Source organism: Pocillopora verrucosa, chromosome 6, assembly GCF_036669915.1.
Source record: "Pocillopora verrucosa isolate sample1 chromosome 6, ASM3666991v2, whole genome shotgun sequence".
In the NCBI taxonomy this organism is placed as follows: domain Eukaryota; kingdom Metazoa; phylum Cnidaria; class Anthozoa; order Scleractinia; family Pocilloporidae; genus Pocillopora; species Pocillopora verrucosa.
In genome coordinates this window covers 8,902,059-8,922,489 of record NC_089317.1, presented here as the reverse complement: position 1 = coordinate 8,922,489, position 20,431 = coordinate 8,902,059, and the positions used below count along the sequence as shown (strand labels likewise).

Below are 20,431 nucleotides of genomic sequence, written 5' to 3'. Positions count from 1 at the left end.
AATCGTTATATTGATTAAAGTATAAAACTGTCATCTTACTGAAAAAGAGCTGTAGGCGGTATCGAAAATTCATTAAGTTTTTTACAGTAGGTTAGATGCATTTTACTAAAGCTGGCAGTCTTTGTTACTCTTTTCAGTGTGCCCAACAGATATGATCCTCGATGAAACATCAGGTTCCTTCTCCTCTCCTTATAATCCAAGAAACTATCCATTCAACCAGACATGTAGCTGGAAGATTATAGGGAAACAAGGATACCGTGTTGAGCTCACAATACCAGACTATAATCTTGAACGTTGTGATGCCGCTGCTTGCTCGTGTGACTACATGGAAGTTCAGAGTAGCTTCAGTGACCAAGTGCTGCCTAGAAAACTATGTGGTACACCAATGCATATTCCTGTAAAATTTTATTCCCTGCACGAAAGCTTGAGGGTGCTGTTTGTGTCCGATGATACAAACATGGATTATGACGGATTTGGGGCAACTTACAAGCTGTTGAACTACAGTCCTCCAAGTAAGTAGAGACAACAACGTCATGAGATCTCAGAGTTCGCTGAGAGAATATGTTACATGCAATAAACTCACCCATACAGGTAACGTTAAGGAACTTAGTTAATAAGGGTGGAGGTTCTCTCTGTTATGAACTCGGGATGAATGCGCACATCTCTGATGTATAGTGTAAGCGGTGATGTAATGGGAAGCCATGCTAACCCTAACTGAATTAAGGTGGTAAGTTTCCAAAGAAACTGTGGCGCTGCGTCGGTCGAGGAGTATAACAGTATTATTTTGGTTTCATCTGACTTGATAATGTAAATTGGTCACCGTAACGAGTTTCAAATATGTGACCTCTCACGCGAAAACGTTCCTTACGGTTTGCCGTTTTGAAACGGATAGCCGTTCGTAAGCCGTTCATCAGCCGTTCGAACGGGATGGGATGCCGTTCGAACGGCCTGAGCTATCCGTTCAAAAACAATTAGGAGCCGTTCGAACGGCTGGAGCTATCCGTTCCAAATAGATTGGGAGCCGTTCGAACGGCTTGAGCTATCCGTTCAAAAAAAATTGGGAGCCGTTCGAACGGCTGGAGCTATCCGTTCCAAAAAAATTGGGAGCCGTTCGAACGGCTTGAGCTATCCGTTCAAAAAAAATTGGGAACCGTTCGAACGGCTGGAGCTATACGTTTCAAAAAAGTTGTGAGCCGTTCGAACTGGATGTTCGTGGCGAACGGCTGGCGATATGTTTTGAAACCGTAGCTTACAATTCCTTTGGAAGGAATGTTTCGAGCCGTGATCCTGTCAAAGTTGATAGTCTTCGCACTGCGATCAGTCAAGAGTACATCGGACAGACTAAAGTTAGTTTGGTAAACACTTGAAGGTTCCTAATATAGCGTGTTTCCCCTCTGCAAGGAATTAAACTCTGCTTTGTTTAGAGCATGCTTGCCAAACCAACAGTACCATCGCGTGGGAGAATAACAGTAACAACATTCAACACGAACTTTGTAAATATAAGCATTGTTTACAAATGCCTTCATGAATAGTCGCGGTTCTTTTTCTACTCCTCCATCATCTTTAGTTACCTAACATTCGATTATCGATACACATTTTTTATTCAAGATCAAGTTTATTCAACTAGTTTACCGAAAATGTTTTGACGTTTGACAGTATGCAAATATCAAGCGCTTTTGACTGAAATCAAAATGGAATCTCCTGAGGGAATACACCGTACCGTCGGCAAGATGTCAATCCACTCATTACCAATGCAAACACAAAGCGTGTGTGTTATTCATATGCTAAGTTGAAAACAATTACTCTCCATTTGTCCAATAAAAACTGTAGAATTTCGATCCGCATGCCTCGCTGATTCGCTTTTATTGTACACACTCACATCAACGCAGCGGACAAAAATAATGGCACCCACTTCTTTGTTAACTTAAAGAAATTGCTTGCACTCAAGGTAGCGAAAATTACTCCGCACATCGTAAAAATTGTCACTATAAATTGTGCCTGTTAGTTCTGAAGCTACATGGTGGGGAAAGCGTCGCCTGTGTTCGGAAACGAGATGTTTACAACTCAATTAATGGCGTTACATTACGAATTCTGGAAATGGTTGCATGACAATTATTTTAAAAGAGAACGCAGACTATTACCGGCTTTTGTTTCTCCCCCGCGAAAACGAATTTGCTTTACTCTCAAAAGACTTTTTATTTTCAAAACAGGATTAGATTTATTCTAGGTTTTCTATCAGTTTTCAGATCTAAGCAGCGCGTGTCGCGTTTATCTTAATTACTGTCATTTCGTTCGAATGTTTTTGATCGGCCGTTCAACCGTTTACTTTGACCTTATCCGTTGAAAACTTCAGCCGTTCAGCCGGTCGAAATTTTCATTTAGCCGTTCAGCCGTTCGACTTCAACCGTTCAAAACTTTTCTGAAGCCGTTCAGCCGTTCGACTTCAACCGTTCGAAATTTTCCTTTAGCCGTTCAACCGTTCGACTTAAACCGTTCGAAATTTTCCTTTAGCCGTTCAGCCGTTCGACTTCAACCGTTCGAAATTTTCCTTTAGCCGTTCAGCCGTTCGACTTCAACCGTTCGAAATTTTTCTGAAGCCGTTCAGCCGTTCATGGCATCCGTTTTAAACGGTTTCTCTATCCGTTTGTCATCCGTTCACATACCGTGCGTTCGACCGTTCGAACGGATACCGTAAGGAACGTTTTCGCGTGAGAGGTCACATATTCGTATTCTTCCCTTGGGACTACTCACTTATAAAAGTCGTATTGAAATGTATCAGCCTAAAGAGCATGGTTTTAAGCCGTTTTGATCTTGACTATTGGTCGAGTCAACAGTTATATGATAAGCATTTTGATTGGCTGTTATTTATCACCTATTGGAGAAAAGAGGTGTGGATGACTTCACCATTAACAACAATTTCCATCATCGTATATGAAACAACTAGATTCCACGTTGCCGTGCGTCTACTCAGGAAGACATATTAGGTGATGTCACCCTGTTTTCATCAGTGACACTTGGCAGTGCCTCGTGTGCCACTCTTTTGCTCTTACCATGCATATTGTGACGGCATCTGCGAAAGAAGCCATATATCTATCACCAATCCACGTTTATTCTGGCCTATTCCAAGCGTTCTAGCCACTCAAACAGAGTGAAATAGCCAGGGGCACGATAGAAGAGGCGTAGCGAAAAAGAGAGTGAGGTTTGTGTCTGGTGGGGAAAAGAAGAAGTTGATTATCCAACATGACTCACACCTCCATGTTTTTTCACTCTCCAGCTGCTCTCGCGCTGTTGATTATGGTCCTGTGTTTTAGCAACTGAACGCCTGGAACAGCTTATACTTATTCTCCCACACTCACATGGTCCTTTTCATTGCTTATAGTTTGTCCCAAGGAAGCAATTCCTCTCTCAGGCAGCGGCAAAATCAGCAGCACAAACTACCCAAAGAGTAACTACACTGCGTCCATAAATTGTACCTGGAACATTACCGCGCCAGCTGACAAAATTGTAAATTTTACGTTTACTGACTTTGTGTTAAGTGAGTGTTTAGGAAATGGTTGTTCAGATTCTTGTTCTTATGTGGAGCTTTATGATGGTGGGTCAACAAGTTCGCCTTCGCTGGGGCGATTTTGCCAGGGCTCGTCTTGGAATGAGCCTCAATTGTCGAATGGAAGTCAAATGTTTGTGATGTTCCACCCTGGACAAACAGTTAATCGTGGATTTGAAGCGAAGTATGAATCCACAACGACCGGCGGTGAGTACCCTGTGACGTTTATTCTGTATATCCTCTTTTATAATCATCAAACATTTTTCTTGGGCGAAATTGCTCTTGACACGTTACGCAACCGACTATGCCCCAACTTGCATGTGATTCTATACAGCTCTATTTTTTTAGAGAGAGACTGACATTTGCCGCTCACCACTATCATCCTGAGCTACTTTCGCCTTCTTTTGAAAGAAAACGTATTTAACATTTCTCTTTCACGAGGGTCTCAATGGGGTTAGCCATAAAACGGCCAAAAGCTCTACACGTTAGGCGTAGAAACTGACAGATTATGAAAGTGTGTCCACTAGAGTACCCAGCAGACGTGCTACATGCCATCTCACTGATAATATATAAATTTAGGCAAGCCTAAAAGCGGGGCTCTTGTTAATTTATTTTCCAGCCCTTCATTATACTGAATGAATACTGTAATAAAACTATTCAGCACTGGCTGAAGAAGAGTTCCTTGAATGAATTGAAAGACCAGTTCGGGGGGGAGGCGGGGAAAAATTGACGAGGTCTGGAACCTGGGGACGATATTCTCACAGCTACACGCATGCTAGTCAGCGGTATCTTCAGACAGCTTACGACCTTCGTCGTTGTTCTTGATGTTTTGACCAAATTTTATGAAGATAGGAAATGTTTTCTTCTTCAGAGGAAGCGCATGATGTCAGCATTAATTGAAATTGTATTCTATTGAGCCCGAGTTATAACTTCGGTTTGGGAAAATGAGCCAAAATTGAAAGACACGACAGTATACACGTGCAGTGAGCACAGTGAGTCAGTAAAACAATGCGCCAAAATCGTATAGGCTTCTCTTATATCTGCTCTTGAAGTTGCCAGGTAGGAATGCTTACCCCACTGTTTTTCCCCAACGTTTCAACCTCCTCTGTTTAGCGTAGAAAATAAAAAAATGTAATTTTAACTCGTGTTTGAGTCTATGTAATTTTTTAAAACTTTTTCGCTTTCGGCTATTGTTGTCTGAGCTTCATTTTTATAGCACAGAAATCAATTGCAAACATAAAAAAAGTTTTCTCTTAAGTTTAAAAGTTGAGTTGATGTTTTTATTGGCTATATTAAATAGGTTGAAAGGTTTTAGATACTATTTTCTCATTTTTGCAAATAATAAAATTTACTTGGAGGTGGAGTTGTTGCAACAGCTTCAGCTTCTATTGTGCAATTTACGGTACAAATGTCCAAATTGAACGGGCTCGGAAAGACTCACCGACAGCGTAAATTTGTTGTAGAACTTAAATTAAAACTTCACTCGCTCTTTTGCTACGAACAAATTGCTAAACGTTTTAACTTTCTATGTACTTTTTGTGAACGATTAAATTTAACTTCAGACGGTTTTTAGGCCGCTTGTCAACCAACGTAATTGACACTATTGCTTATACAAATTCATTCTGCAACCAATATTTTTCTGTCGACCAAAGTGATTTGAGACAGAGAAAACATGGGATTCAAAAGTTATTTATTTGCTTGAGCTGGTGACCGACGAGTTTCCTTAAAAATACTGCCCAGCCGGAAAAACGAGATATATTTATAAAAAATGGCAACGAAAGATGGGATGTACTCGGCGACTCACGAAAGCGTTACCGTGGCCCGTGGCCAGAGATAGGAAAATACTGACCCGGTAAAGGACCAATCAGATTGCAGGATTCGTTACCGTGCCCTCTAAAAACAAAATAAATGTTTAAAACAAATGACATTATTCACCCTTGTCAAATGTAATAGCATGATCATCACAATTGTAGTGCCTTCTTATCCCAACGTTACTTTGTTTCTTTGCTACATTAGCGAACAATGAACTACTGCTCGTACTCTAAATATGACAATCAACCACAAAATTCCCATAACCAGATAACATTAAAGATAATCCAAAAAATCATGTAAGTCATCTGTCAGTTCACGAGTTTGCTCACAGAGCACTTTGATTTGTATTTGTTGCAGTTGCCAACCTGACTGTGGTGACAAGTGATCGTAAGTATAAATAATCGTCTTATATGTCTGCATTTTAATCCACAGATTAAGTCTTTCTTTAAGTCAACTGAGATTCTCATTCTTAGTAAAGATATGGTAAGGAAAGCGCTAGTTTGAAACACATCTGCAATTTCTATTTTGCTTGGAGTAAGAAACCAAAGATTAATTGAAAGATGCCTTTTTTTTTACAGCCTGCAGCCCTGCTGGAAAGTCCATTCATGCTACCAGTGGTCACATTTCAAGCCCCAATTTTCCCAACAACTATGACGCAAACAGGATTTGTACCTGGAATATCACGGTACCCGGTGGAAAAACCATCAAACTGACCTTCTTGAACTTTACCCTGGTAGCAGGTGAAAACGATGACTGTGGTGGAGCGGCAGCAGACAGTGCCCGAGTCTCTATCACAAACGTTGCCTCTCATGGAGGAAAACCCAATGACTTTAAGATCTGTGGTCAAAAGCTTCCCCCTCCTGTGTACTCCGAGGGACATTTCATTCAAGTGAGATTTGAGTCTCGCACCGGCCTTGTAAACAAAGGGTTCAATGCAATCTTTCAGGCGATAGATTCACGTAAGAGCTTATCTTCTAAGGTAGTTTATAACCGGAAGTATAGAAGTGTACTGAGCATGTACCCCTATTCAACTGAGCGAGAATTTGTTGAGTATATCATGCAAGTAATACAGTAGGCAATCTTTGAACAGCTATAGTCTGTAGAAAAATACTGCATATAATCAAGCCTTTTACTCGAACGCAAGCTGCTATATTACACAATCGTTATATTGATTAAAGTATAAAACTGTCAACTTACTGAAAAAGAGCTGTAGGCGGTATCGAAAATTCATTAAGTTTTTTACAGTAGGTTAGATGCATTTTACTAAAGCTGGCAGTCTTTGTTACTCTTTTCAGTGTGCCCAACAGATATGATCCTCGATGAAACATCAGGTTCCTTCTCCTCTCCTTATAATCCAAGAAACTATCCATTCAACCAGACATGTAGCTGGAAGATTATAGGGAAACAAGGATACCGTGTTGAGCTCACAATACCAGACTATAATCTTGAACGTTGTGATGCCGCTGCTTGCTCGTGTGACTACATGGAAGTTCAGAGTAGCTTCAGTGACCAAGTGCTGCCTAGAAAACTATGTGGTACACCAATGCATATTCCTGTAAAATTTTATTCCCTGCACGAAAGCTTGAGGGTGCTGTTTGTGTCCGATGATACAAACATGGATTATGACGGATTTGGGGCAACTTACAAGCTGTTGAACTACAGTCCTCCAAGTAAGTAGAGACAACAACGTCATGAGATCTCAGAGTTCGCTGAGAGAATATGTTACATGCAATAAACTCACCCATACAGGTAACGTTAAGGAACGTAGTTAATAAGGGTGGAGGTTCTCTCTGTTATCAACTCAGGATGAGTGGAAACATCTCTGTTGTACAGTGCAAGCGATGCTGTACTGGGAAGCCATGCCAACCTTAATTGAATTAAGGTGGTAAGTTTCCAAAGAAACTGTGGTGCTGCGTCGGTCGAGAAGTATAATAAGATAATTAAGAATATATGAAGGTCATATATTTGAACTGCGGATAAAGACGTGAATGAAAGTGATCTTCGCAGTGATGTGCACTACTTAGGCAGTAGTGAAAATAAGGCCTGAAAAAAATTCAGGCCAGAGGTCATGGGTTCAAATCCCGTACAGGCCTGAATTTTTTTTTCAGGCCTTATTTTCACTACTGCCTAAGTAGTGCACATCACTGCGAAGATCACTTTCATTCATATAATAAGATAATTTGGTTCCATCAACTGAGTTCATAATGGTCACCGTAACAAGTTTCATATATTCATAGTCTTGCCTTAGGGCTACTCCCTTATAAACGGTTAGATTGCACGTTGCCGTGCGTCTGTTCAGGAAGAGATATTGGATGATGTCACCCTGTTTTCATCATGATACTTGGCAGCGACTCGTGTGCCACTCTTTCGTTCTTACCATGCATATTTTGACGGCGTCTGAGAAAGAAGCCATATATCTATCACCAATCCATGTTTATTCTGGCTTATTCCAAGCGTTCTAGCCATTCAAACAGAGCGAAATAGCCAGGGGCACGATAGTAGCGGCGTAGCGAAAAAGAGAGTGTGGCTTGGGTCTGGTAGGGAAAAGAAGAAGTTGATTACCCAACATGACCCACACTTCCCTGGTTTTTTCACTCTCCAGCTGCTCTCGCGCTGTTGAATATGGTCCTGTGTTTTAGCAATTGAACGCCCGGAACAGCCTATGCTTATTCTCCCACACTCACATGCTCCTTTTCATTGGTTACAGTTTGTCCCAAGGAAGCAATTCTTCTCTCAGGCAGCGGCAAAATAAGCAGCACAAACTACCCAAAGAGTAACTACACTGCGTCCATAAATTGTACCTGGAACATTACCGCGCCAGCTGACAAAATTGTAAATTTTACGTTTACTGACTTTGTGTTAAGTGAGTGTTCAGGAAATGGTTGTTTAGATTCTTGTCCTTATGTGGAGCTTTATGATGGTGGGTCAACAAGTTCGCCTTCGCTGGGGCGATTTTGCCTGGGCTCGTCTTGGAATGAGCCTCAGTTGTCGAATGGAAGTCAAATGTTTGTGATGTTCCACCCTGGACAAACAGTTAATCGTGGATTTGAAGCGAAGTATGAATCCACAACGACCGGCGGTGAGTACCCTGTGACGTTTATTCTGTATATCCTCTTTTATAATCATCAAACATTTTTCTTGGGCGAAATTGCTCTTGACACGTTACGCAACCGACTATGCCCCAACTTGCATGTGATTCTATACTGCTCTATTTTTTAGAGACAGACTGACTTTCGCCGCTCACCACTATCATCCTGAGCTACTTTCGCCTTCTTTTGAAAGAAAACGTATTTAACATTTCTCTTTCACGAGGGTCTCAATGGGGTTAGCCATAAAACGGCCAAAAGCTCTACACGTTAGGCGTAGAAACTGACAGATTATGAAAGTGTGTCCACTAGAGTACCCAGCAGTCGTGCTACATACCATCTCACTGATAATATATAGATTTAGGCAAGCCTAAAAGCAGAGCTCTTGTTAATTTATTTTCCAGCCCTTCATTATACTGAATGAATACTGTAATAAAACTATTCAGCACTGGCTGAAGAAGAGTTTCTTCAATGAATTGAAAGACCAGTTCGGGGTGGAGGTGGGGAAAAAATTGACGAAGTCTGGAACCTGGGGACGATATTCTCACAGCTACACGCATGCTAGTCAGCGGTATCTTTAGACAGCTTACGACCTTCGTCGTTGTTCTTGATGTTTTGACCAAATTTTATGAAGATAGGAAATGTTTTCTTCTTCAGAGGAAGTGCATGATGTCAGCATTAATTGAAATTGTATTCTATTGAGCCTGAGTTATAACTTCGGTTTGGGAAAATGAGCCAAAATTGAAAGAAACGACAGTATACACGTGCAGTGAGCACAGTTAGTCAGTAAAACGATGCGCCAGAATCGTATGGGCTTCTCTTATATCTGCTCTTGAAGTTGCCAGGTAGGAATGCTTACCCCACTGTTTTTCCCCAACGTTTCAACCTCCTCTGTTTAGCGTAGAAAATAAAAAAAAGTAATTTAAACTCGTGTTTGAATCTATGTAATTTTTTAGAACTTTTTCGCTTTCGGCTATTGTCGTCTAATGATTGTCCTCTGGCTGGAAATACACGATGTCTTTTTGAGATTTTTCCTCTTATTTAATTCGATAACCTCTGCTGTAACTACATGTAATGTGGGTGTCTTTAAGAAAACTTGAGCTAAACCTGAACTTCATTTTTATAGCACAGAAATCAATTATAAACATCAAACAAGTTTTCTCTTAAGTTTAAAAGTTGAGTTGATGTTTTTATTGGCTATATTAAATAGGTTGAAAAGTTTTAGATAGTATTTTCTCATTTTTGCAAATAATAGAATTTACTTGGAGGTGGAGTTGTTGCAACATGTTAACACGAAACGCAACAATACATTTTATTGATATGGGAAAAGTTTTCATCTGACTATCTACTGGCAAGTCTTTTCCACATATCTTGTGGAAAATGGTTGGGTTGAAATATAATACAAACACTATTACAAAATAATTAGTCAGGGAAATGGAAAAATTGTGGCATATACACCGTGTTTGAAATGCCATGTCCATAGTAAGCTAACAGGATCGAGGAGGACTATGTGGGAATAGGCTCTCTCGTCTGTGTCAATAATTTGCTAATCACTCCTGTTGGCAATATTTTGACGAGGTTGAGCTGTCAGGGCAAAGGAACTGAAGATTTTAGTAGGCAGTGACTTTTTTCAAACCTGGAAACTATCATCGTGAAAGCCATGCCCAATAATTCATTCTCATTCTGATAAACTAGTTTTAAGAAGGAAACAATATTCTATAGCAAAAATTTGATGCATAAGTTGTGCAAAACACTTTAATTTGACTATGCTTTTATAGCCAATAACAGTCCCTTCTCATGGTAAAATGTTAGAAGGATCAGAGAAAAAATAATTTGCCATACATATGCAAGAGTTTATGTAATTATTTGAATTACATAAATATTAACTGATAAAAGGAGATCTAATAATATTTAAAAAATAATGAAATTTGGTTGAAAAATTAGAATTCAGCACAGGCTGGATAAACAAAATTCTTAGGAAAAGAAATGTACACTAATGAGAAAGCTAACCAAACGTTTTTTACAACACCTGCCTGTACCTATACGGCATGTAGTGAAGTCTTTTAAAGTAGTCATAATCCCAGTTGCAGATAGCACATGACTGTACAAGTTATGTGGAAGGTTCCTGCATGGGGGCTAACATTTCAATTACCTCAGCAAACTGTAATCATAAGAATTGCAAGCCAAGGTGTATTTACCATGTGCTCAAGTTTCCAAATTAGTCAGCTAATTCTTGCAGTGGAGTTCAATCCTTTTTAAGGCTATCTTCAGCTTGATCATCCTGGTACGTGTGAAAACATGAAATGTTACTCACACGTTCAAATAATTACCTGAATCAATAGTTCTAAGTTTTTAATAGCCTGCTTCCTTTAACTGTGCTCCATGAATAATAATTGAAGAGAAAGAAAGAAAGTTCTTAAAATATTCTATGTTATGAAACTTTGTTATGAATGTCAATTGTGATTGCAACAAAAACATCTGTGAAGCTGTAATAACAATTATCTTTCCAGATAAACAAACCATAATGAAGCATGCCATCAATAAATTTAATCTCAGTCAGTTTGAATGTAGAATCCAAAATCTAATTAACTTACTGGTGAATAGGAAAAAGCTCAATGTGTTTTTCCTGCTTTCGTCATTCTAAATATCACAAATCAATCATGCCACCACCTTCATTCAGTGTGATTTTTTTAATGATGTCTACCTTTTCTCATGGATAGCTATTTTTAGTATCCATCTTTTACCAGCTGACATCTGAGAAGAATGAAGTCCACACTATCTAGCAGTTCTTGATTTCTTGTACAGTCCCTGTCTACTCGGACAGCACACTCTCCAGGTGTTGTTGTATCACGGCATCGAGTAGGAAAGGAGAAGGAGCAAGACCAAACACCACTTTCGTAAACCTCAGCACTTCCAGCTCTTCAGTCGATTTATCTTTAATCCAATGGAATCTCAGTGCGTCACGTTCAGCTTCTTTGACACGTGTCTGTAGGAAGGCCTTTGCATATCTCTCTCTGGTTCAACCACCGCTGCAAAGATCTTGGTCTCGTTCCGGCCGGACTTCGACTTAGGTCCCCGTTGAACACACAAGAGGCCATCCAGATCGTCAAATCCACCTGCCGACGACTGGTCAAAGCGCAGATTAACGACTGTCACAGAAGACTCAACCACTACAATAACAAATTACAACAACTACTTGACAAACTGAAAGAGCAGTTACCGACTATCTTACTCGACACAGTCACAGCTATTGCTGAAAGCCGAGCCGACAAAACGAGTTACCAAGCTCGTGACAAACATAAACAAAAACTGACGCGACTTCCACATAACAAAGACAAAAGACGACAAAGAACCGACGACAACTGGGTCAGGAACATCTCTTCCCGTCCCTTAGACAAGACTGAGACTCAAGTACTATCTTACGGACTGAAACACTCAGTGACGCCTAAACGTATACCGACCGAGTCTATTGTATTTAGTGTTGAGGCGGCTTCGACACACGATTTAAAACTGCTCCTGAGTAACAAAATCACCAAATCCTTTTTTGCTTCTTTCGAGACTCGTTTAGCTTCCTTTTGTTATAATTTAACAAACTTTTGTTGTTAAATTATATACATGCATGTCTTTTGGTAGTGTTCTAGGCCCAGTTGTATAAAGGTCAGATAACGAAATTCAACGGATAAATCGCTGTCCAGCGGATAAGTAATAGCAAAACGTGTCACACTATCCACCGGACAGAGATTTATCCAGTGGATAGCGTTGTCTAACCTTCGAACAACCAGTGCCCGGTAAGTGTCACAGATACATGCATGTGTTGGTACGTTTGTGTTGAGAAATTGTGGACAACAGTCAAGTCACCACTTATCCAGAGTACAATAAAAATCCAAAGGAAATTCAACGGGTAAACTCTAACTTGTACAGTGCAGGTACAGGTATAAACTAATTCAAAGAGGGTTTAGGTATATGATTCTATGCTAAACTGCCTTTCTTAACCAGGGGACTACTAACTTTGAATCTTTGTAATATGCCCTATAGTTCCAGCTGCAATTGTGGCCATGGATAATCACACTGTCGTTAAGAATGGAACTATTGAACTTTATTGTAATGTGTTTGGAACGCCACCTCCTACTGTCTTATGGACTCATGTAAAATCAGGCGAAACGTGGAACCAGAAAAAATGGACTATTAGCGATATCCAAGTGGAGGAACTTGGAGAATATAGGTGTAATGCCAGCAACAAATATGGAGGAGATATCAAAAGTACCTTTATCTTATATGAAGGTGGGTGAGTCAAGTTGATATGGGAGATGCTTCGCTTACAGAATGTAAAGAAGTTGTTTGCTGGTATCGCTGGGTTACTAGTAAATACATATTTGCAATGAAATTACTTGGAACCTGATTGGCCCAAATCAGGCATGGGGATTGCCGGTCTCTGAGTCCAACATATTTTCGATGTGATCACAGCTGTAATAACTCAAAAATATTTTATCTATAATGCAGACATTCTGGAGAAATTTACAGGTTCTTCCAAAACTCTGTCAAAATTTTAAAATCAAATTACAACTGTAAATTGCTCCTTAAACTTAAAATAGTTTATTTTTTATCAATTTAGAGTTTTGTTTTGTTTTGTTTTGATTTTTTCTTCTTGAATAAATTTAGCATCTGTACCTCCCCTATGATTTTTACTGTCTCCAACGAACTTAAGCATATTTAGAACATGGAAATTTAATTTTTTCGTGATTTTCAACTCTCATTCTTTACAGGTGGTTTTTGTGAAAAACAATGTACTGATGGGAAATTGTGTCTTAAGTTTGGAGCCAGATACTTTTGTATCTGTCCTGAAGGGAAAAGAGGAAAAAAATGTGAGAAAACAGGTTGGAACAACTTTTAAATTTGTTGCAGAGGAAAAGCCACTCCCGTTGCGTTTGATTCATTTTGCCATCTTCCCAACCTTAAATTAAGTGCTTGTACAGTTTAACTATACTCTTCTTCTACCGATATCTTAGTTTTACACGCGGTTGTGCCTATGTATTTAATGATACCTCGCATGAAGATCATCGTTTTAGAAACTTGTGTATACCTGATATATATGCTACATTTACGTAGACAGATAGACTGATTATTCAGACTTGATGCTGATCTCTAATGAATCAGTCTTTAACACTCCAAAGCACAGACTTAAACTTAGCTCAACACATACTTTGAAAATTGATGTTGGTCCCTATTGAATCCGCCTTTAACCTTCCAGAGGATAGACTTACATTTAGCCATACGCATATTCATTTAAATTTTGTACATTTGTTGTTTTTTTTTTGCGACCACATGCCCAGTGGAAACCAAATTGCCTCTCTTCTTGCTTTTAGCTAAGTAGTGGTATTTCGGCAGCGTGGATAAGTTCGTTCGATTTGTCTGCTGTGAAAAGCTCTAAGATAAACTGAAGGTCTTCGAGATTTTATCCCCTTTTGAGGCGTTATTTTTCGTTTCGCTTCTTGTAATGTTCATGCTTATCTTGCTCCCAACAGATACACCTAAGAAAGACTTTGATGTCGGACTTAAACTCAAGGGAGAGTTCAAACAAGAGTATGAGAACTTGGAAAATCCAGAGACAAAAATGCTTGTCAAAAAGATTGAAAAAAATGTGAGTGCTTTGGTAAAAATAATTATGATTAACTTGAAGTTAGTATTGTAATATTTTAAGGAAAGAAAGAATTATTTTGGAACACAGCCCATTGCATATCATGATTTAAAATAGTTTAGTAAGGTGTACGTATGCACCAGGCGACTGCAAGGCCCCATCCGATTTCTACACGGACACCTTCTCACTCAGAATTAGGCGAAGTGTGGTGCTTTTCATTTATAAATTAATTTTTCTTGTATTGGGATAAAAATATATTTCGTATTAAGGGCTTCGCTCTTAATGTCGTTTTAAAACATCAGATTGGGGCATAAATTTCTCCTTGTCAGTACATAGAAAGTAGAGAACATAGAAATGGAATTTTTTTTTCCAGATGATGGAAGAATTCAAAGGCACTGGTCTCACTAGCGTTAAGGTGCTCAAGCTGAGGTAATACGTTTTCAAACTTGTGTACGTTAAATCAGAAACTTCCAGGTTAATTTTGTTCATCGTGTAGTCTTTGCGGTACTGATGCACAAGAAGCGCTGAGGGCGCAAACCAATCATTATTTTTGCGTCATAAGATTATAAACTGACCCAACTATAATCTCTTTCTTAACTTACATGTCGTACAGGGGAGTACGTGTGATGCTGGATTATTTATAGATCACTTAGAACGTCCTTCTTAAAGCTGCACTATAATTTGCGAGTAATATGTCGCAACTCAATGTATCGAACAGGGTTTGTTAAGAATTACAGTGAGTCATATGTGTACTTAAGACGTCCAAGATAATGAGCTGTTCTGGAGAACAAACCTTTTGATAATATTTTGATAATAATCTACAGTTTGTGAGCCAGATCCTCCTGGTGATTTTTGTTGTTTTAAGATTAAAATAAATTTAAAATTCACGAAGAATTTTTTTAAAGACAAGATGATGACATGACTCATGCCATCATCAGTTTATTGTGTTGTATCATTTAACTTATATTTTAGACGTTACATAAACAGTATGCCATCCGTTTTAATCGGTAGTTCAATTGGTACCGTTACAATAGTTTAGGTAAACACTCGTGCGCGCAAATGTAACACTTGGAACGTTAACTTATTTTTTTCTATTTTTTTGGAAGTGAAGAGAAGTTATTTTGCATCTGAGTATTCAGCTCAGGTTTCAAGCGGCTCCTGTGCAATGCCTCCTTAATTTTATGCAATGAGTTGTTTTGGCTGAGTCTAGAATCTTAAATCACTCAGCTGAACATTTTTGACCTAGAACTAGGAAGAACACTCAACTGCTTGTGAACACGTTTTACGATTAAAATGAAATATCAAAATTTGAATATTGAAAGGATGGAAGGCAAGATTGGAAGGAGGAGAGCTAGAATGTTTATCGAGGAAGTCCAGGTTTAAATTGCAGCGCCTAAACGCATTACTGTTTATTTGCCTTTTTATCTAAAAGCGTTTGACTTCTTGCTTACCTCTCAGGCAAGGAAGTATCATTGCTGACTTGAAACTAACATTTAACGATTCTGTCGGAGAAAGTAGTGTAAATGCATTGCTGACACAGGCAGCAAATAGGGGAAAAATTGGTGATACGGAAGTTGAAGAGATTAGCGTTGGAAAAACTTTCCCAGGTTAGTTCTTTTGTCTTCGTCAATCGCTGCTGTTTTGGAGATCACGGCACTTTGCTTAGTTATTCTCCATTATCTGACACAGCCAGACTTTTGGAGACACAGTTGATGACTTTGTACTTTGAAAGCTAACTTTTTGAGGTGTTTTGAACTAACTCAGAGTTTATCATTTCCTCTTGCCGGCTTAACCGCATTTAGAATTACTAGGTACGGGATTTCTTTTCCCTTAAAGACCCGTAATGATGAGTGAAAATGTGCCTGGGTGGCTAAGCATTTAAAACTGATTGAAATGAGGCTTTTTTTTTGTATGTTTGTATGTATGTTTCAGAGCCAACTACAACTTCAGTACCACACGAGGACTGTGGAACCTTCTTTGAGGGAGAAGATTGTAAAAAAGGTAGGGATTAATTTTTTTTTCCAAAATCAACCTATTGTGTGGAAATATTATGTTAGTGATAGTGTTTAGTAGATTTTAGTGAAAGGGGAGATGGCCATGATCTCGGAGCGGAATCACGAAAGACAAGATTGGCATGTAAATTGTCAACTATTATTTTAATGATATAGCGTACTGATTGACCAATCAGAGATCGTGTATTTCATTAATCACGTTGGTGATTTCACTCAAAAAGACATTCACCGATTGTATAACAAGTTCAAATGATTGCAAGCTTATAACGTTTTCCAAACTTTTTTATGTTTTCCAAAATAGTACATTTTTGGATAAATCAACGGTTTTTCTCTGCATGTTTTGCTAATCTCTTGCAAAATCAATAGTCAAATTTTGCGAATAAAAAATTAAAATGAATTCAAAGTTTATGTTTTCCTCTGCAAGATTTAGTATTTCCGTAACAAAGTTTGTGTTAATGGTCAACTATGAAAATATGTATAAGGTAATTCGTTTAAAATTGTTCAAAGGACTGAAATTGTGTCGCAGAAATTCTGCGACCAATCGTGCACTGGATGTCGCAGAAATTCTGCAACCACTCATGCAGTGGGTGTAGCAGAAATTCTGCTACTACTCATACACTGGGTGTGGCAGAAATTCTGCAACTACTCATACACTGGGTGTCGCAGAAATTCTGCGACACAATTTCAGTCCTTTGAACAATTTTAAAAGATTTGTATGTGTCATGAATAGAGCACAAATATATCATTTAAATCTTGCATTGAATTGCATTGAAATCACAAGGGAAATTAATTCTCAACTAACTTATGGAAGCCTTAGACCCTTCACTATCCAGAGGAAAAATGCTAAATTGACAGAATCACAGATTTTAATTAATATCTCCACCAATGTTTACAATAGGGAATTATGCTACATGTGTATCTCAATTAAAAGGGCAAAAATAAGCTTTTAGAAAAAGTTATCCTCTTTCTCAGTTAGCTGCAACTGCTTCCAAAATAAGAAAAATCAAACCGTGCAATGTTGCCTAATAAGTCACAAAATTATGAAAGGGAAAGTATGCGGTAGACCCACTTTACAAAGCCATTTTGAGGGCGCCATCTGGTTTTTGCCGGGTTCTACAATGAAAACAACGAGGGACTCTAAAATCTGGTCAACTCTTGTCGCTGTTCTCCACCATTTATCGAAAATAATCGGTGTCGAATCTTTGTAAGATATTCCTTTGCTGGACCCTTTGGAGTATCACCTCCTGAGAGGAAACTTAAGGTATGAACAAACTGGTGCATCTCTAAGGGTTTATACATGACTCGTGATTAAGACCAAAATTAAATACGACGCGTGAATTTTACTGAAAGGTTAACGTTATTCGTGAATTTATGAAACTGTGTAAGGCGAGATTTGATATCCTGAAGTATACTTGAACCCTGAAGTTTTTGTTTTGATGTTGTTGTTTTTTTTCCCATTACGTGAAAACCTCAAGATTTCAATAAACCTTGCACACAAGATGAGAAATTAGAACATTTCCCTTTTATATCCGTGACGCGTGAACTGATTTTTCGAAAATTCGCCAGCAATACCTTACCGGTCCTCTTTCAGCTCGAATTATTTCCAACGAATTCCAGGGGTGCGTTCCAATTTGTTTCAGTAAACTCATGCCCAATGCTATTTTGGAAAACACAAAATAGTTTGGAAAGCGTTTGATATGATACACACTCTGTTTTCTGTACCTTGCGCTCACTGCGATGACATCATGATAAAATTAGTGATCAGGTACCCTGGATGGTGTAGTGATGAGAGAGCTTGCCTGTGGCCTGGGTTTGATTCTCGGAAAGTCTTGGTAGTTCCCATTCGACAAACAGGTTTTATTGTGTTTGCTGTGTTCACATTCAACATCGAGGTATATAAAAAGTGTAATTCGAACAGCTAAAATTTCGGGAAATTTTTCAGCTAGTAGCCTCATTATTAATCCATAAGTTTTGATTTTAATCAAAGTTTCGAGCCCATTTTGTTAACGTGACTATCGAGAAACCGGAACCAAGTTTCATTTTTTTGTTAAAAGTTTCGTTCGCTCTCATTCTGGCGAGGATACTTCTCCTCGTTCACCTTCCTCCAATCCCCAGGTCAAACTCCAATATGGGATATGAGATATGAGCATGGGAAGGGCTCCCATGCTCATATCCACTCGGAACTTGATCGAATTTGATAATCAATTTATCAATTTTCTTGTAAGATTTACTGGAGTTTATTACGTCCATTTTGAAATCACTGGTGGTCCTGGTCGGCGCGATTTATTTACGCATCGCACTATTGTTTGCTCTAAATCGCATCTTTTCCTAGGCAATGAGAAAGCTTTCCTAAAACGCAACAACCAATCAGATTTCATGGCTTGTTTAAAGTAACCAATCAAATCGCAACAAAATAAAAAAGGCAACAATGAATCATCCACAAACCAATCATTTAAAGTAACCAATTAAATCGCAACAAAATGAAAGGCAACATTGAATCATTTACAAACCAGCTCAGTACTGCGTCAGTTGAATATTGGTTACATTTTGCACTTCATAAACGGATGTAATAGAGCTGCAATTGAACTCCGTGTTGTGCAATCTTAGTTGTGATTTCAAATGACGGGTACGATTTCAGACCAAATTGCACTCCATTCACTTAAATTACAATTATAAACTGTGCTAGGCCATATAACTCCATGCTATTTATTCGTGATCTTTTCCAGCGAAGCCTGGTTTGATTGTACTCTGTGTGATTGGAGGTGTGGCAGTTTTGGCAATCATCGTAGCAATAATAGCTTACGGTTTGCACAAGAAAAAATCAAACGTTGCATCCTTTTCAAATGGTAAGCTTATCAGAATTCTTTTTTTTTTTTTTTTCTAGCGGTGATTTTGTTTATTTATTTTTTTTTTACTTTTATCATCATTTCCTTTTAGTTCTGGCCTTATTGTTGATGATGTTTCTCTATCTCTCTTTTTTTTTTTTGAGGGGGGGAGGGGATAGAGGAAAAGTTATACTTTTTTATTCCCTGGAGAAATAATTCGGTACCGGCAATCTGTTTGAGATTTGGAACAAAATGCCAGAAATCGGACAAACGTGAGTGTTCCTAAGGGGAAATTAGTTCTAATAATCTAACTGGGATAGAAACAGCTGGTAAAAATGGGTAACAAATTGTTTTCTTTTCCGATTCGTTTGGGTTGTTCCACGATGCCGAAACTGTAATAATGGATGCCACAGAATTTTGAAAAATAATAATTAAAAAAAAAAAAAATGAAGGGAGAAAAAAAAAAAGAAACAGATCAATTCTGTTCTGGAAGTAGAAATGACCGTTTTTGTTTTTGTTTTTGACTCGTAGGTAACTATACAACAAGGGCCGCTCCGGACGGGTGAGACATTTGTTTTGGAAAATGATTTTTAATGTATAGTTGCCGCGATGTTTGTTAAATACGCAGTAATGGTAAAAACTGAAATCTTCGTGCTCTTTTGTTATGTAAGCCTGCTAAAGCAAAGCAAGCGCTCTTTTAGGCCGTTAGCAAGATCACAGGCTACGATATATTTTAGGAGGCGTTTGATCAAAGGTTCCTCTTCATATACGTACATACAAACAAACAAGTCAACACCCCCCCTTCCCCCCTCAAAAAAAAAAAGAAAAAAGAAAAAGAAGATTGAGCGACGAGTTTAACGTAACAATCGTTTTAACGTAAGATTGAAGACCACCTTGGGTTAATTATCTCTATTTTTGGTCTTGTTTATCTACCAACTTTCCCGTTCTTGACATTTTGGATTGAACTAAAAGGTTAGGGAATTAGGGACTTTATTGTTGTGAGAAAGGAATGCTACAATTAAAAGAACAACGTAAACTTACAGGTATATGGTAACTTGTGATAGGGACAGTCACCTTCGATATGGCTCCGGCCTTGGCTTTCTGTGAGATTCTTTGTCTATTTCGTAGCTTTTCTTGATATGAATTGTGAAAGTCAAATACAAATGAATCTTTTATATAGTCAATTTCCATAAATCTTCTATCCTAAGTCAGTAACATACGTGGACTTTTGACGACGACAAATTAATTTCACTAGTTTATATATATATATATATTGTTACCAAAAGGACGTAAAGACAGCAGAGTGGCAATAATTCTTAATAAAGAAACCACAACTTTTAGTTTGCAAGACATGTTTCGACATTCTTATGTCATCTTCAGTTGTAAATGCGATTTTAACGGTTGTACATTTGAATTTATATGAGATACGTTACAAATTACGTCATATTGTTTACGTTACAATTTGAATATTAAATACGAAAAAACGTGACATAGCACGCCCAGATGGGGAAATATAT

General features: G+C 38.5%; 2 protein-coding genes across 3 annotated transcripts in view; both read left to right on the top strand.

The window, feature by feature from the left end:
* LOC131773610 (fibroblast growth factor receptor 3) overlaps positions 1–20,431 on the top strand; it is an 88,659-nt gene that overhangs the window by 27,475 nt on the left and 40,753 nt on the right. The gene's annotated exons all lie outside the window — the stretch shown is intronic.
* LOC131782803 (tolloid-like protein 2) overlaps positions 1–20,431 on the top strand; it is a 30,016-nt gene that overhangs the window by 6,741 nt on the left and 2,844 nt on the right. Inside the window, exons 4-17 of one of the 2 annotated variants that reach the window (XM_066169136.1) lie at positions 138–512; positions 3,380–3,751; positions 5,714–5,743; positions 5,935–6,315; positions 6,652–7,026; positions 8,064–8,435; positions 12,478–12,723; positions 13,206–13,304; positions 13,965–14,080; positions 14,451–14,506; positions 15,536–15,684; positions 16,010–16,078; positions 18,816–18,935; positions 19,446–19,476. In XM_066169136.1, the coding sequence (XP_066025233.1) occupies positions 138–512; positions 3,380–3,751; positions 5,714–5,743; positions 5,935–6,315; positions 6,652–7,026; positions 8,064–8,435; positions 12,478–12,723; positions 13,206–13,304; positions 13,965–14,080; positions 14,451–14,506; positions 15,536–15,684; positions 16,010–16,078; positions 18,816–18,935; positions 19,446–19,476 (2,791 nt within the window). Of the gene's footprint in view, positions 1–137; positions 513–3,379; positions 3,752–5,713; positions 5,744–5,934; positions 6,316–6,651; positions 7,027–8,063; positions 8,436–12,477; positions 12,724–13,205; positions 13,317–13,964; positions 14,081–14,450; positions 14,507–15,535; positions 15,685–16,009; positions 16,079–18,815; positions 18,936–19,445; positions 19,477–20,431 lie in introns of both variants that reach the window. The other variant, XM_066169135.1, reaches the window with a different exon arrangement.